At 32.9% G+C, this 19182-nt stretch overlaps 1 protein-coding gene across 1 annotated transcript in view; it reads left to right on the forward strand.

Annotated features, from left to right (window-relative positions):
• The first annotated feature begins 5199 nt into the window (after positions 1-5199).
• LOC129220262 (uncharacterized) overlaps positions 5200-19182 on the forward strand; it is a 42927-nt gene continuing 28944 nt past the window's right edge. The window contains exon 1 of the mRNA XM_054854646.1: positions 5200-5328. Coding sequence (XP_054710621.1) covers positions 5277-5328 — 52 coding nt within the window. The 5' untranslated portion in view covers positions 5200-5276. The remainder of the gene's footprint in view (positions 5329-19182) is intronic.

Consider the following 19182-nt stretch of genomic DNA (forward strand, 5'->3'; position numbering starts at 1 on the left):
AAAAAAACGTCTTTCCGCTGCACACGGAATTGCCCTGAACTAAAAGGCTTATTTTCCCTTGAATAATTAACATAACAGGGCTGTGGATCGCTATAAAATAAAACTTTTAAGAAATTAAAAAAATGAACTATTTATTGTACTTTTTTCGAACTAGTCTGCAAACCTTTCCGGTGCTAAAAGAAACAAACTGAAAATTTAATCGAAATCGGACTGGTAGTTCTCGAGTCTTGCGTGTTTAAAGTTCGAAGAAACAGACGCTTTTTGGAGACTTCATTTTATACTATGTAGAGATTTATTTATGCAAAAGTTCATTTACGTATATATTATCTTTAAAAAAGTTGAAGATTTTCAAACAATAATTCTCCTATAGAAAACTACTTACGAGGAAATGAAATTACAAGATTTTATTCTTAATTATTTTATTAATCATCAAGAAATTAAGAACAAATGTGAATATTAAACAAATCCATTAACAATTAATTCATAAAATCTTCATGACTTTCCAAAAATAACATTGTTCTTCTTACAGAGTGTGTTTGAACCAAAAAATAAACCTGGTTTAAACAAACAAACAAACAAACAAAAAATCCTTTTTTTTTTCTTATCTTTTTTCCTTTTTAAAATTTATTTTTTAATTTTTTAAGGGCTCTTTTTTACCAACCCTGATTAGTGATTGGGTGCTTGAAACCAGTCATACAACTAGTCTAGGGCCCACAACTAGCCCTATGTGAACATAATTTATTTGAAATAATGATTTCATATGATATTTACTGATAATCTACTTCATTTAACCTCATAATTAAATTTTCACTTTTATTTTTTGAGCCTCAAAACCGTAATCTGTTTGAAAAAAAAAAAAAGCTGTTGATTGATTTGAGAGATCGTTTTCGGAGAACACTTTTGGCTACATTCACCTTTTAGGTGCTTCCCCACTATTTGTTCTTCCTCCAGAATTTCTTAAACTCATCATTTATTGATATGCTGTCATTTATGTACTTAGAGATAAGTCGTACTTTCTATCTGATCTCTTCCTCAAACACCAGGAGCTCCAGTACATGTACCAAAGGGTTGGCCTTGGCACTGTTTTCCTCTTCAACAATCGAGCAGGTGTGAGGCCGTATGAATCAGCTGGCAGGCAGACGAATGAAAAAAGAAAAAAAAAAAAAAAAACCGCTAGGTAAGTTTAGATTGTGCCCTACGGGATGGATAAACTTGCTCATGCGGTCCCGTTTTCGTATTTTCTCTCTCTGACCACGGGGGCTCAAAACCTTCAGACCATTGACCGTGAGCTTACGTCCCCTTTTTCCTCTTCACCCCATTATATGTTGTCAATACATGAGTACAACCAAAGTTTGTAACTGAAGCTGTTTGGAACAGCTGAAGCTAGTTATTTCCAAAACAAAATGGGCTATTACTACACATATGACTCAAAACACATGAATCACAAAAAATTTGAGGTAAACTAGGATCTAAGTGCGACCCGATTAAGATATCAGGGGGCCCAAGGTCAAATAATTTTCTTGGGACCCCTGTATTCAAACTTTACAATTTTAATCATTCACTAAAACAATTTTTGCCATTTGAAGTCACGTCAATAGTATGAGAACCCATTTGTGCCGTCTAAATTCCATTTTTTAGCCTACTTTCCGAGTAAAAGTCAGAAAAAGAAGAAAAAAGCATGAAAGAAGGCTTAATGCATCTTTAAAATATCGCGAAAAACAAAAAAAAGTCAAACATAAATAAAATAATTAGATAAATATTGAAAAATTAAAAAATTGGAAAGTAGGGTATTGAGATGGGGAAAAATGTCTGTCTCGGTCTGTCTGTCTGTCTGTCCCCCCTAATAACTTTTGAATGAATAGTCCGATTCGGAAAAACTTTTTTTTGTTCGAAAGATCTCGGCGAGGACACCTCATTCCCATATTTCACTTTTTGATTTGAACTATTTTTTGTTCAATTTTGAACAGTTCAAAAAAACTTAGCATTAGCGCCTACGGGGAAATTCAAGGCAATTCCGAACTGTGATGCGAATTTGCTTCAAACAAGCTTTGTAGCAAAAAGCGTTTGATGAAAAACTTGTATATAAAATATCTTTTTGATTTGAACAATTTTCCGTTCAATTTTGAACAGTTCAAATCCCTTAACATTAGCGCCTATGGGGAAACTGAAAGTCAATGTAGATTCCATACTTGAAGGCGGATTTACTTCAAACAAATTTTGTTGGAAATAGCTCTTGACGCCAAACTCCAGACTTCGACTCCGAGAATTTAGGGGCACTTGACCCCGACTCCGACTCCTGTGCCCGACAATTAATCGGACTCCGACTCCCCGACTTCGTAGCTTTGGCAAAAATGTATACACGGAGGACAAATGACAGACTCCGATTCTTAGGTATTCGACTCGGACTCTTTTACCCCAAAATGAGATTGACTCCGACTCCGACTTCGCAGCTATGGTTTTGACTGTGAAATAATTATTGTTGATTTGACTTGTTTTTATTTTTACGCTAAAGTTTTAATTAAGGTATTCAGTTTTCGGCGAATAAACTCGAAGTCATTTATGTTTCTACATAAAGAAATGCGCAGACGATTTTTTTTTTCTGACAATGAAAATTATTTCTTTAAGTTGACATTTTATTGTTTTAATTTATTTTGGTAAATGCATTAATTCATTTAAAAATTGTTTTTGGCAACAGGGGAAAAAGAACCTTTTTTTTTTATATGATGAATTTATTTCAATGAGCTTATTAATTTTAATTATTATTTTTTCGTTTTGAAAGCTATTAAAGATTTTTTTAATGGAAAAAAGTGTATTAGCTGCTTTGTTTTCTTTTCTTTCCTTTTCTTTTTTTTTTCTTTTTTTTACGCATCTAATTTTTTTAGATGAGTGAGGAATATTTTATTCCTAGAAATCCGCTTAAAGTATTTTAAAAATATGTTTGAAAAAATTTGCGATTTTAGCTTCTTTTGAGAGTATTGATCAGGTACTAGAATATAGTATGGGTATACGGGAAAGTAGGCTCGTCTTGTTCTAGACAGAACTTCTTGTTTTTTCATCTGAGAATATAATATTAATCCATTCGTCACTATAATGCATGTGGTGTTTTGTCCATTGCAGTCTTGCTTGTTTGTAACACTATTTCAGAAAAGGTTTATGAGCTAACTTTTGTTTTTTTGAGAAATTCTGATTCAGTTATTTGTCTGTGCATGGTGCCAAGTGATATTTTTGATCCAAATCGAGTTTTTATAAATTTCCGTTAGAGCCATACTTTTAATTCTTCTATCCTCACGAAAGGTAGTTTTTTTCGGCCTTCTTAAGCGATACGCAGCTCTGATTTTTTTTTTTCCACGTTTTAAAACATTATAAATACCACGTTTAAATCGATTTAGTTTCACTGAGATTTCCATAACGGATTTACCTTCAGCTTTCAGAGTTTCGCATCTTCTTCAGGCGAGAACTGTTGTAGATGATTTGGGATCTTGATAACACGTTAAGCCATTGCTACACTTTAAAATTCGTTGAAACAAACAGCACTGGTCCTTCACACATCACGTAAAAAGAGATATATTTGCATAAATCTGATTTGTGCATAAACTTTTGCGACATCCAAAAAAATGTCGATTGTAGTTGGCTCTCTAACGACTTTCAAATGACCGCAAAAAATCGTCCTTAAGTAGAAAGCGTCCTTAAATAGAATGCTTTGAAAACTACAGTGGAGCATCTGGGACCGTGAAAAGACGTCTTTAAATAGAGAAAGTCGTTAAATAGAGCGTCGTTAAACAGAGAGTCAACTGTACTTTCTGATTTTCGTTATGGTTATATTTTTCAGAATTTCATACACATCATAATTTCCAGATCAGCTTTTCCTATCTTGGAAAATTTCTTCAACGTTCACGTTAGCATATCGTTAAGAGGATAAGAGGCACCAAATTTTACCAAGACGTGTGCTTGACGGGCTTTGTGTTCCTTTTGGGGGGCTGCAACATAATCTGTGAGGGGGAAGTACTATCGCTCTCGAAATAACCAGCTTCTGATTTCAGATGTGGGCTATTCCGGAGAGGAAGGTCAAAAGTGTCATTTTTACGAGCAAAAACACGATTACTGTGATGAATTTTTCGAAATACAAATCTCCAAAAAGCAGCTTCAGATTAACTTAGGAAACCTTAACTTAAGGGGGGGGGGGAGTTCATGATCCCTATTCTCCTGTGGATCCACCCCTACTCCGTGGCAGTGGCTTAGCCTCGTAGCCATGTGAGAATAAAGGGGGAAAGTCTCCGCCATGAAGAAATAAATTTGTATGTTTTAAAATTATTAATCTTATAAATTTGTATGCAAAAAACTTGTATGTACTTGCGCCATTAACATTTGGGGGGGGGGGGATTAATTTTTTTAAATTTATTTATTTAAATTTATCATTTATTTATTTTAATTTAAATTATTTATTTTATTTTATTCTGTTTTAATTTTATTTCGTTTATTCATTTAGTGTGTGTGTATCTCATTGGCGTAGCAGAGAATTTTTCTAATAAAATAACAATAATTAAAAACAAACAAATAAATAAATGAACAAAATTTTTTTAAAAATAAACAAAAAAAAATTTAAAAACAAAAAAAAAAGATAGCTAAAAAATAAAAAAAGGAAAAAAGTTGAGAAAAATGGGGGGGGGGTTGAGCCATTGAATTTGAGGGGGGGGAGTGAGCACCCCTGCACATTATCAATGATGAAAAACAACCACACAAATATCCATCGCTGAAACAAAGCAATTGGACACCGTTTTTATACTTCCCCAAGTTTTCAAGAGACAAAGTATATCCGGTAATCCTTTCTGAACAGGAAAAAAACAAGGTCCTCCCATGCGGAAAAGTCAGTGTTTCCACTTCTCAAGAGATGGCAGCACCATGAATTCCGTGACCGGAAGTAGTTCCTTTATTCCACTGAAGCACAGCAGCTGGATTCGCGGGGAGAAAACACATCCCCCGTCGCAAGGCTTCCCTCTCTCATTATTACGCGTCTCTCCCCCCTTTTCTCTTTTTTATCGGTTTTCGGATCGCGCGTGCGTTTCTCTCTTTCCCGTTATCTAATTCACCGACACCCATGCGCGGCGCCTGTACACGAGATTTCTGCTCTCTCCTAAAAATGTTCCAAAGTTCGCATTGATGTAAATAATTATCTATCTTGAGAGGCAAAGTTGTCAGAAGATGATTTTTCGGAGTCTCGCGCTGCTATTAGACTGGACCAGCGGCGCGGAGATGATAATCGGCAAGCCGGTGTCACCATGCTCCACGATCTGCTAGCCATCATTTGTTACCTAGCCGTCCACACGACCGGTGAGTCACTCCTTTTGTTTTGCTTTTTCCTAAATCTGTGCGACACCCTGCTTACCGATTTGTAGCGTGCCTGGGGTATCCAGAAAAACGTGCAATGATTTAACTCTTTAATACCCGCATCCATCCTCATGGATGCTACGAAAAAAAGCTTCAGCTGTTATTGTTTACTGTTATTATTATTATTACTTTTTTTTTTTTTTGTTTACTCTAAAACTCACTGAAAGTTTGTACAAAACCCTTTTCTAGGGCTTCCCCTTTTTTGATTTATGTGTGAGTTTACGTATAATGTAAAAAAAAATTACTGAGTTAAAAAAAAATACTTTTAAGCCATCAACTGATAATAAATAAAAAATACTAATTTAATTAAATGCAAAAATGAATGAACTACACTTAAAAATTAATAGTAAGCCTCTCCAAATATTTCCGAGGAAAAACATGTCTCTCTATTTGATTCTTGTAATATAGCCGCATTCATCTTTTGAGATGCTATGAAACTAAGCTTCAGCTATTGTTTTCTTTGTTTACATTATAAAATGCACTAAAAATTTGTTCTGAAGACGTTTTCATGCACTTTTATTACTCTGGTCGCACTCGCTATAGATTTATTTATGAGTTTTTGCAAAATATAAAATGATACTGAGAGTTAAAGAATTGAAAAATAGACAAGTAAAGCAATAAATTAGTGATGAATAAAAATACAAATTTAATTAAATAGAAAAAGAGCATGAACCACATTGCTGAAGATTGTTAGGAGGTCTCTGCTCTCCGACTATTTCCGCTTGTTGCGTCCAGCTTTACGGATGCTATGAAAATAAGCTTCAACTAACATTTTTTTTCTTTTTTAAACACTAAACACACTGCAAATTTCTTCTGAAGTCCTTTAAATGAAATACGTTTTTGCCTTCCCATTCTATAAATTGATGCAAAATAATAATGATAGCAAAAAAAAAGTTAGTTTTGAATAAAAATATTAATTTAATTAAATGGGAAAAGTGATGAATCACACCGTTAAAAATTGTTAGTAAGCATGGGCTCTCCAACCCTCCGAGAGAAACATGTATCTTAGGGATGCCCCCTCCTAAGAGCAAGGGCACTCCCCAAAGCAAGAGCCCCTCAAAAATGGGAAAATACCCCTAAAAACATCTAAATATTTCAATAGAGCGCAGTCTGCGCCATGACCCCCCCCCCCCCCTTTTAGGTGGGCATCCCTGTGTATTCATTTAATCCTGTAATAACCACGACCATCTTCAGCGATACTATAAAAAGAAACTTCGCCGATTCTTATTTTCTTTTTTTTTTAATACATAGCAAATACACCATACATTTGTTCTAAAACCATTTTTATAAGCTATTTTTCTGATTTCCAATTCTATAAATTGAGTTATGAGTTTTCGTATCCTGAATAAATAATACTAAAAGTCAAAAAAAAAAAAAAAAAAAAAAAAAAAAAACATATTAAATTGGTAAAAAATAAAACTATTATTTTTTTTTTATTATTATTATTATTATTTACATATAATAAGTAAACACACAGCAAGTTTGTTCTAACACCTTTTTCGCGTACTATTTTGCTGGGTTCCCTGTCTCTTAATTAATTTATGAGTTTTCGTACAACATACAAATAATACTAAGAGCAAAAAATTAGTACAGAAAATAATAATACATTATTGATGAATAAAAGCACTAATGTAATTAAATTTAAAAATAAATGAACTGCACCGTTAAAAATTATTAACAAACCTCTTTGCTCTCCTACAATATAAGCAATTAAATATCTTAAGCCTTTTTTTATGTATTTTCTTTGAATTTTCAAAATTCTAAAAATTTTAAGCAATTTTGTTATAATTAGAGATTGTTTGCTTTGATTCAAAAAAATATAACTAGATCTTTTCCATCAAATAAACAAAGAAAAAAAAGGAAGAAATATATATATATAAAAATATGAATAAAAAATGTTTTCTTATTTAATTAAATTAATAAATGAATGAACCTCACCGTTGAAAATTGTTAACAAGCCTCTACTCAGCTACTACATAAAAATACCTTGTTACGTTTTACGATCGTTTGCTGTTTTTTAAAAATAAAAGCAAAAGGTAAAATTACTATGCAGAATTGATGACATAAATAGTGTATGATACATAGTTTGAAAATATTTCTACTTACAATTTTCCTAAATTATTTATGGAAGTATAAATAATTTAGGAAGTATGTAGTCCGCACGCTTTTTTTAATATATATTTTTCATGGCTTATTGTTATTTTTCTTATACTGATACGAGTAATAATACTGCATCATTTCGGAAAATACGGAAAAAAGGAAACTCGTTAGCAACTATAAATGACTTTAATAATTAATTTCCACAGATTTTTCTCTAAAACTCTAAAAGAATGTTTCTCACACCATCAAGGACAGGGATGCCATGCAGCACCCTATTTAAAAAAAATAATAATTAATTTCATAGAAAGGGTCATAAAGGTGTTTAGTTTGTTTTTAAAGAACATTTTATTAATTAAGGTGTTTGTTCAAAATACGCAGGTCCGGCTCCTGGGGTAGGCAACCTAGGCAGCCGCCTAGGGCGGCAGATTTTAGAGGTGGCAAATTTCGAAGTTGTTTTTTTTTCTTTTAAGTATGAATATCTCTTTCAGCACCATAAGATTCACTGTTTCGATGATTAAAAAAAATCAATAATTTAGGCTTATCTAGTGTGTACCTTTGCTTGACCATGCAAAGTTCGGACTTTAACTAGAAATTTAATTTTAGAGACGGCAAATTGTGCGATTTTAAAGTCTTTTTTAAATATTAATATATGTTTCAGTGCCATAAGATGCACTACTTTAATGTTAAAAGAGATAATTTAAAGTGTGCACCAGTGCTTGGATATGAAAAATCCTATTTGAAATTTATCTAGAAACTCACAAAATTTTCAGCAATTTACTAGTATTTCTATTTTATTAATATATTATTATTTTATATCATTATTTTTATTAAATGGGGGAAGGGGCGGCACTTATTAATATCGCCTAGGGCCGCAGAATTACTAGAGCCGGCCTTGAAAATGCGTATTTATGTTTGATTTCGTTTTTTTTTTTTTTTTTTTTTTTTTTTTTTTTTTAAAGCTTGAATTTTGTACGCTCTTGCCCGGAAATATTACGGGTTCTACGGGTTCAAGAAATAGGAGGCAGAGCTCAGCCTGTGATTTTGACGGGAGTTAACGGGAAGGGTAAATAAAAAAAAAACATACTATATTAATTTTTAAAAAATGTTTCCAATGTCATATAATAGAATGAATGTTTAATAAATTGACTATAAAGAGCAAGTTCATCTGTAAATACAGTAGAACCTTTTTTATCCGGACTAACTGGGATAAAAGGTAGTTCGGATAAACGAAAATCTGGATTATATGGATAGTATGGAAAATAAGCCAAGGAAATCCTTAAAAAAGCAGACGTACCTTTTATTACAGCGAAAAATAGTGCTTTGTAACAAAATTACATACGATTGCTTCGCACAATCTACACTTTATCATTTATTAGAAAATCGCCCGTCAAGGTATGACGGGTGAAAATTGCTTCTACATTTGAACGAAGCAGTTGCCTGTTTTGTGATATTTTGATAGTTGAAATTTTAACCCCAGAATTTTAATCCAGTGAATTAAGCCTAAATTCCAGTAGATAGAGTTCATTGTTGACGGCTTTTTCGATAATTCATTTTCCTAAAATGAGTCTTACCAGTAAAACAGTTAAGTTACCGGATCGAGTTACTAAACATTACCAAAAAATATTATCAAATTATCATATCGTGGAGGGAGTTTCATTATTGGTGACGTCAAGAGCGTTACTCGATCATTCGTTATTATACATATGAAGATTATTCAATCAACCTCTTTATCCTTAGTTCAGTGGTTTTGGTCTGACGCTCCAATCCATGATGTTTTTTAGATTGCTATAATTTATTGCGAGATCTGTGCAGGAGTTGTACGTTTAATCAAAATTAAAAGCAAATGTGTGGCTCACTTATAGTTTAGCTATCATTATTGAAATTAATATTTATGGGAAAATAAAACTTTCTTTTAACTTTACAAATTTGATCTGAATAAACCAGAGCTCCGGATTAACGGAGGCCATCTAACCGAGATTCTACTGTAAACAAAAAATAAGCAATTGAAATTTTTAAAACATTACATTTGAATCCAAAATACATCTCTTCCATTTATTACGTAAGTCATTTTTTTTATAGAATTGATAACTAATATGTTCTTTAATGTTTCAGTATTCAACTTCCCTCCACCAAAAGGAGTTTTACTCCTTTAAAAAGGTCAAGAAGTACTCTTTGAAAATGAAAAAACCCTAGCTATACAGTCGACTTCCGCTACAACGCGATCCGACTTACGCGAAATGGCTATAACGCGATTTTTTTTCACCAGTACAGAATTTTAGATATAACGCAAATTCCTCGCCAGTAACACGAAAATTTTCGGAAAGGAATCACGGTGGCCGTATCGGCATTATTTTTGGCTGCTAAAAATTTTTTTCGTAAATGAACTTTCATCCCTTTAGCATCACTGAGAGTGGAAATTCCCACACCGCGTACAAGTCTGATGCGTCGCTTATACAAGTAATTACTCCTAATTTCCAATTTTTTTTTTCATTCTAAATGTGAAAGTTGTTGAAATACAATGACGCCTAAGAGCGTTATTTCATCTTGTGAATATAGGGAGAGAAAAGGAGAAAATTTCTGTCAATTAAAGAGAAACTAAAGATTATGTGCTTGAACGAATGCGTCGAAGGTAGCACGACAATTAAATATGAGTGAATCTTCCATATGTCCAATTAAAAGTTAAGAAAAAGAAGTCTGTAAAAGTTCATCAAGTACTATCTGCCAGAAATATTTTAAAGCCTCTTCAGGCGATTTTCATGCATTGAAAATCCGATATACGCATGAAAATATAGGCAAGCGTATTTTAATAGCTTCGTGGGAAAAGGAGAATTTAACTCCTCTTACAAAGGACAAGAAACATTTTCATTCTTTGAAAAAATCCTAGTTATATCTGTGCCAGAAATATTTTTAACGCCTCCTCAAGCTAATTTCATGCATTCAAAATACGAAATATACTTGAAATATTTAGGCAAGCGTATTTTCACGCCTTTTATTTTAATAGCTTTGTGGGAAAAGGAGAAAACAGCGATTGAAAGTTAGCACTTGATATTTTATTGCTTGTTAAAAATATTTTTACAATGCCAGACATTCTAAATGTTAGAAATCAAAATATAGAACACATGTTTTTTTTCCCTATTCTTCCATTTCATCCTTTTTTTTGGAAAACGTAGCTTTTATTTTTAAAATGGGATCGTTTGCAAATTTTTAAAAGTATTTTTTACTGAAAGAGCATGCTTAAAAACATAGAATCGGACCATTTTTTAAATAATTTCTTTAAGTTTAATATTTTTATAAAATTACTTAAATCGGTGCTTCTTTCATCGTTTAACGCTTCTGCCGATGACATGACAAATGATAAAATGCCATTCAGTGTTGCCATTTTCACGGTTCAAAATATTTAATTCGCATCTTTACTCACGTGTATTGGCAACGATATGGTTGATAGCAAGCGTAAAGCGCAATTGTAGTTCGCTTCTTGATTATCATAACATAGAAATGCTGTAGAAAGATGCGACATAGTGCATCATTTGTGACGTCATAAAGACCACGCCTTGTTTGAAGAATCGGACATTTTAAAAACTTAATTAAAAAATAACTGTTGGGAAAATGAAAGCATTTTCTGAGTCCATGTTATTATTATTATTTTTTTGCTTATTCTATCAATTTCAGTGAGAAAAAGTACCACTTTTTACTGAAGGAAACAACCCCATTGATCATTATTATGGGCTTCACTTTTGTCGTATATTTCACACCCCCAAAATGAATTTCAGTGCTCTAAAAAATGTCAAGGAGTATCTTCAATCGCTGAAAAACAGGCTAGCTCTATTTTTGACTGTCTCTAATAATTTCCAAGTCAACCAGAAGGAAATCTCATACAAATCTACTATCTGCTTAATTTGTGACTTTTCTTTGTATTCCTATGACTTTTTCATACCTTTCGATTGCGAAAGTCGTTTAGCAATGTAATTAATAATAATAATTAAATAATTAGTATGAAACTGGAACTGGAGAAGTCGAAGTTATGTTATTTGTAGAAGTTTCATTTATTTAGTATCAAAATTAAACCAAACGATGTATCAAAAGTAATAATTAATTAGCTGGCACGCAGAATGAATGAACAAAAATCAAGAATTAATAAAAAATAAAATAAATAAAAATAATAATATAAAGCAACACGTAAAACCAACTGCAACAAATTGAGTAAAAGTCGAATGCAAAATCTATGCAGATTAGGTTTATTATTTTCTTTTGAAAGAGTTTCGATTTTTCAAGTTTTATCTCATTAAGTTTAAATCAGAAAGTAAATAAAATCGCTGGTAAGGTCTATATTAATACATAATAAATGACAAGGAGCTCCGTCCAGAACTAAACGAGCCTACTTTCCCTTACATCAATATCGGCATTCTTGTATCTGATCTATATTTTCCTAATGAGCTAAGACTGCAAATTATGCCAAACATACCTTTTTCACATTTAAAGCTGATTTCTAAAATCAAATTATAAATCTGCCATCTGATAAAAGATTTTCCTAAAAAGTAAAGAAACTACTATAGTAGCAGCACCTTTTGAACAATGTAAAAACAGCAGAAAACAAAGAAAAATAGTACTTTTTCCAGAAAAAAATTCTTTATCTGTAAATACAGCACATAATTTATTATTTTCCTAGCAGCAGCGAGTAGCGATGTACTATTTCTCTCTCTTTCTCAAAAAAAAAAAAAGTTGCCTGCCGACCTCTGTAATGAGTATGGTACGTTTCACTGCACTCTCGCATCTATTCTGTGCAGTTGTTAAAAATATATCGAATACATGTAAAGAAACAGACAGGGGTTACAGGAGGGGGGACAGATTTAACAGGGGTATCGAATATTTAACAGGGGGTGAAGTTATGTTTTGAAAACATCAGATTTCTTTCCCTCATTTAATGAATGAGTCATTTTTTACATTTGCTCATGTTAATGCCCTTAAAGCAGCACCCCTTCATTTAAATAACCTATTGTTATAAAAATCAATAGAAATATTAAATGAAATCACATTTCATTGATTGTATAGACTTCGAAAAATGTGTTTGGTAAAACCCTCCCCGAAACAAAAAGTCTTGTTGCGGTCCTGGTACAAATCATTATTTTTCAATTATAATTTTTTTTAGAAAATTGCTACTTTATATTTTAATACTCATTGATTTCATATATTCGAATACATTAGAGTCAAAAAGAAAATTTAAACTCTCAGGAAGTGCAAAAAATATACGTAAAAATATCACATCTGTGTAAAAGGATTGATCATTAGGTAAAACGAAGGTTATAGCAGGAAATTGTCGGGTAATCTTAATGGCAGGAAAAGACTTGGACTGTTCTTTAAGTTCTTATTTAACACTCTATTTACTCTGTGGATTTCAAAGGTATATATTATGTTCATTTTTAGTCATGAGTTTCTTTCCATATATATCTTATCGTTAAGACAGGAAATATCTTCAGATAAAGGTAGATTAAAAACCGTTCTTCCTGTAGTGATTCACCGGAATTTTTAATCGGAGATTGACCCCCCAAGCCGGTAACTAGGATTTTCAATAAATTGATGTGGTTTGGAAAAATGGTTCGAGTCAGTATTTCTATTTAATGCCCAGCTTCAATGTTATTACATTTCTTCCTTGCTTTCTTTAGGATTGGTCACAGATACTGTCTGACCATCGATTGCATGGAAAGGCTATAATATCCGGTTTATAGGCGGAAATGGACGTATCTATTAGTTTATAGGGGTGTTAGTTGGTTTGTTACAGATGTTCTCTTTTGCCTCTCTATTATTAAGTCTTAGTTTTGTAAAAATGAAGATTTGCTCTCAGCAACATTTTTTAAATCTAAAGTATATTCGATTTATATTCTCACGGCAAAAATTAATTGATTTATTTATTCACAGCAAAGTTTTGAGCTTACCATTTTGTTGTTTTAACATATTTTATTTTTGAGAATGCAATAAATAAATAAGGCACTAGTGGCATTATAAAACGCGTGCATCAAAATTCCATCGTTATTTTCTCTTCTCCCCTGGTAGATTCATTCAGATGAAATATTCTTTACTTGGCAGATTGCCAAATTACATACAATCCGCGTTCAAACAGTACCTGTAGTTTGACCACCAACATTAAAGCAATCAGTAGAACCCAAATTAGGTGCAAATGCATATGTGCACACGCAATTGCGTATTTCTGCCTTTTTTTTTTTTTTGACGTTATTGTATGGAAATGTGGAACAAAGAGAAACAGTGGGGCGTAGTGAAAGGGTTAAAAATTCATTCTGTTTTTTGCTGCACCTATCTATTAATATTGTAATTATGTAGTAACATATGTAGTCGATTCTAGTTACGAAAAAGTTATCTCTGAAGATGAAAGCATATGATAATGCAAACAATTTTTCAAAATTTGCTTCTCATATTGTAATAATATTTTGTCGTAAGTCAAAAATTTATTTTGTTTTTATAAAATAATAAAGTTCTTGCTATCAATATTTTAAATATTAATTGAGACCTACTGATATTCGGTGCAGTATATTTTTTAAAGTAATATTAAGCTTATTTTTATTTTAAATGTTTTATACAGTTATTCAAGTGCATGCAGAGCAAAGTAAAATAATTTCTTTCGTTTACTTTTTCAATCTCTACATAGTATAAAATGAAGTCCCCAAAAGGCGTCTGTGTGTTTGAACTCGCAAAACTCGAGAACTACATAGGTCGATTGCGCTAAAATTTTCACAGTTTGTTCCTTTAAGTCCTGAAAAGGTTTGCAGACCAGTTCGAATAAAATTCGATGAATAGTTCTTTTTTTATTCCAATTTACGTCCAATTTTCACCTAAATTCTCAAATAAGGGGGTGAAAAATTACTTGCACATATTAATATTACATATCGTTAGAAAGGGTAGAATTTTCTGCTTTCTACGCAATTTGATTCAATGCTCTAACTTAATTACGGCGGGAATTATTTGCGTTTTTAGCTGGAATTTTTTACGGCTTAGCTGTAATTTAGGCACTACTTTCTTCATTAAATAAATCAATAAAAAGTGAAGGAATTGTCCCACAGCTTTCTTTTTGACGCCATTGGAAAAATCGACCTTTTTTACTCCAGATCTAACTCGACCTATGATCGAAAAAATAAGCTTTTATCTCAAAAGGAAAAAAATTTACAAGCCTTTTTAAATCAAATTTAAGAAATCTCGATTCCATTCAAATAGTGAACCATTTTCCTTCGCATTTTGATTCCTTAAACTTATTTTATTTTGTGTTTCCATGGTTACGCATTTCAAATCCACATCTTTCTGGATTTAACTTCTTAAAAGTATTTTAACATCTGTCGTCATTGTTTGGAAAGGAAATCATTATGTTTTTTTTTTTTTTGTTTTTTGTTTTTTTTTTTTTTGTTTTGTTTTTTTATGCCTGATTGTTGAATATGCGTCACTTGACGTAATTTTTATTTTCAAGGAGGACCGGGCAAAGCCGGGCAACGCAGCTAGTCCTTTATTAAATGATTTACGTATTCATTTACTAATTAATCCATTTACCCGCCCCCCCCCATTCCTATATTTAATATGTCACTTATTAATTCATTCACTCAATTATTATCTTGTTCATTAACTTTTTTATTCACTAATTTGTTTTTTTTCATATAATATTGTTTCATTATTTATTCATTTATGCGATTTTTTACTCAGTCATTTGAGGATACATATTTTTAATAATAAGATAGAAAAAGTTTTATTGGAAAAATATTATCTTTTTCACTTTCACTTTTCAAAAATAGAAAAATGTCCTTTTTTTTTTGAATCTTCAAATTTACTGCTAAAAAAAAAACTAATATTTCAATGCAAGTTTTATTATAAAATACACTGTATTTTCTAAATGCACTGTAATTTTCAAAACGAATTTCTGATTTGTTCATTTTGAAAAAGGTAAGTTACCTTAACTATTTCACTCTGCCCCACATTTCCCCATATAACTGCATAAGAACAGCAAATTTTAAAAATACAACTGCATAGTACTCAGTTTTTTTTATCCACTTTTAGATTTTTTTCATAAGAGAAAGAATACGAAAAAGTATTTGCTCTTCATAAAGTACAAAAAATCGGGCAACCTGTGGGTTTCTCACGGATCGCTCAATTTTTTGTGCACGCTATTAATGAGCATACAATTTTTTCGTGCATATTATCACCAAAAGAAAAAATGTATAGCAAAAATATAAAAGTGCAAGAACAGAAAGGTCACTCGTGTTTTTATTTAGATGTGAAAACTTTTATTTGCGTGATTGAACAGCTTTTAGTGCATAAATTTTGAATTTTAAGTGCATATATTTTGAATTTATAGTGCAGTTATTTGGAATTTTTAGAGCATATTTTTGAAATTTTTAGTGCATATTTGCATGCATATTTTTCTGATTTCATTGTGCATATAATCCTGTCTCTAGTCATCAGCGATTTTGCTGCAATTTTATTCATGGCGTGAAAGTACTTCTTGAAGTTTTTTAGAGGAGTGAAATTCGTATTGGGGAGTGAAATGTACGAAAACAGTAAAGACCATAGTAATGGTCAATTCCATAAAAGAACTAATATTTTTAGGAAGAGATGGAGGGTGGGAGGGAAAAAAGATGTGCACTAGTTTGAAACTTTCACTTTTTGACGATTTGAATTTAAAAAAAGAAGAAAAAAAAAGAAAAATTAATTTGAATTTTGACATCTTGCATTCAAATTATGTTTTTCGCAATCACGAGTGTGTGTATGTAGACGTGTTGTTTGTGTGTTTGTGTGTAGGGGCATGTGTATGGCTGTGTAGGCATGTGTGTTTGTGTCTGTGTGTTGGCATAAGTGTGTGGATAGTTGTGTATATGAATGTGTGTGTGTGGGGGGGGGGTATGTGAATGTGTGTGTAGGCATATGTGTTTGTGCCTGTGTGCAAGCATGAATGTGTGGATAGTTGTGTGTATGTGTGTGTGTATTTGCGTGTTTGTGTGTGTGTGTACGTGCGTGTGTGTGTAGTTGTGTATGTATGCGCGTGTGTGTAGGACATGGATGCAACCTGAAGACGACTTTCGCTATAGGAGCAGCATCGTGAGGATCCGGTCGACGGTGATGCTGCGGAGGGTGGCGATGGGAAAATAAAAAGATAGGACATCAAAACAGTCAAAAAAAGTTAATTTTAATTTGAATTTTTGGCATCTTGAATTCAAATTATGTTTTTCGCAATCACGAGCGTGTGTGTGTGTATGTATGCATGCGCGTGTGCGTTTGTGTAGGCGCATGTGTGTGTGTGCATGTGTATATTCGTGTGTGTGTATTTATGTATGTATGCGTGTATGTGTATGTATGTATGCGTGTATGTGTATGTATGCATGTGTGTATGTGTATGTATGCATGTGTGTACGTGTTGTGTATGCAGTGCTGTGTGTGTGTGTATATGTACGCGCGTGAGTAGGCGTGTGTGTGTGTATATACGCGTGTGTGAAGGATATGGATGCAACCTGGAGACAGTGCTCGCTAGAGGGGCAGCATCGGGAGGGGCCGGTCGACGATGGCGCTGCAGAAAGGGGGGGGGAATCAAAAGACATCATTCAACAGTCAAATGAAAACAATTAGCAATTGTGATTGCTCAAAAAAAAAAAAAAAAAAAAAAACAGCACACAACATCTAGCGTCCAATCTTAAGCATCCAGCCCCTTGCATTAATTTGAATTTTGACGTTTTGGATACAAGTTGTGCTTCTTGAAATCGTGAATTGCGACAGGACCTTACTCGCTGGGTATCTTGTTTCTGCAAATGACTGCTATCGCTATCATAATAGCAAAAAACATAATTTGAGTTCAAGACGTCAAAATTCAAATGAATACAGGGCTGGATGTTGATGTTGTGCGCTGGATGTTGTGTGCTGGATGCTGGATGTTGTGTGTTGGAAGCTGGATGCCGTGTGCTGGATCCTGGATGTTGTGTGTTGGAAGCTGGATGCCGTGTGCTGGATGCTGGATGTTGTGTGCTGAAGAGTAGATGTTGTGTGCTGGATGCTGAATGTTGTGTGCTGGATGCCGGAGTTTCGTTTGGCCGGATTGCCTTTGGTGCCAATCAGTCCGTATAAGAGACTAAAAATTTGGGACATTCCCCATTTTTATTTAAAAAATTTCCGTCATGAGAATTTTTGCAACTTTTACCCATCCGTCGCACTTCTTGCTAACTCACCCTCCTGATTATCCCAAACTCACAATTTTTATCCCCCTCCCTCTCAGAGAGTAACACCATTTGTGGACGACCCTTAACCGAAAAGTACCTGCAATAGATTTTTTTCCGGTTTAGTTCTCGTTTCAGAGAGAGAGAGAGAGCTATTTATTTCCAAAGAGCTTTTTCGCAAATATGTATTAATCAGTAGTGTGAACAGGAGGAAGCTTCAACTTATCCTTCACAAAGAATCAAGATTTTTTTTCTTTTTTTGCATTTACTCTATAACCTTGTTGTCAAGGAGAAAGATAATCTTATAATTTGGATTTACCACTCCACAAGCAGCACCATAGCACGACCCAGTTTTGCCACTATTCACGCTTGAGTGTACATAATCCTCGGAATAGCCTGCCAAAGCTTGGATTTTCGTTCCTATACATAGAAAAAAGAAAGAAAAAATCGAACAAAAAGTGAAATTTCTACTGCGTACTTAAATTGGAATAAGGCTCATTAAACGCTTCGGGAAACCTGCATTTTCTTTAAAGCTTAAAAAGGAAAAATATAAATATCTTCATAAACAATAAGTCAAACATTTAACATTCGAAACACAAAATGTAATTAAAAATTGCACACATATACTGCGAGATCTTTGCATTTTGACGCTTTCTTTGGCTAGACTGAAATCATCATAAAGAGCAACATAGCAAAATTTGCAATGAAATTTGTTAACACATTGTTCAAATATTGGGGGAATACTCATTTCGTAGTGCCCAAGCTAGTTTCAAATTGATCTTTTCTTAATTATCGAGGGGTGCGACATCGATGTCGATGTTTTCGAAACATCGATATCTTTCTTATCATCGATGTTTTGTGTTGGATGTTTCTTCGATGTCGATGTTTTTAAATTGAACCAAAAAAAAAAAAAAAGAAAAGTGGAATTATTATTTTTATGCAAATATACTATACTAGCTGCGTTGCCAGGCTTTGCCCGGTCTACTTTGAAAATAAAAATTTTGTAAAGTGACGTATATTCAACAATCAGGCTTAAATAAAAGAAAAAAAAACATCATGCAGAATTTCCCCTCCGAACAATGATGACAAATAATATTAAAACTTTTAAGAAATTTAAATTAGAAAGATGGATTTAAAAAGCGTAACCATGGAAACACAAAGTAAAACAAGTTTAAGAATTGAAAATGAGAAAGATGGAAATAAACAATGGATTCAAAAAGCGTTACCGTGGAAACGGGAAATAAAATGTTTAAAAACTTGTACAGAGAACAGATTCTTAAACTTCATTTAATTCGCTTGTAACTTTGTTTCTAATGGAGATAGAGGGTTAAACTTTCGACCATAAGGTCGCAACATCCGTCATGATCGCACCATCCGTCACATTGGACAAAGTTTTGTAAAATCATGTAGTTTTCTGAAGTACCTACACTTACATTGGAGAAAAGTTAAAAGTACCTTTTTCCGCACACTGTGAACTGGAATATTGAATGCTATCGATAGTAGT

Source organism: Uloborus diversus, chromosome 4 (genome assembly GCF_026930045.1).
Source record: "Uloborus diversus isolate 005 chromosome 4, Udiv.v.3.1, whole genome shotgun sequence".
NCBI classification, from domain to species: domain Eukaryota; kingdom Metazoa; phylum Arthropoda; class Arachnida; order Araneae; family Uloboridae; genus Uloborus; species Uloborus diversus.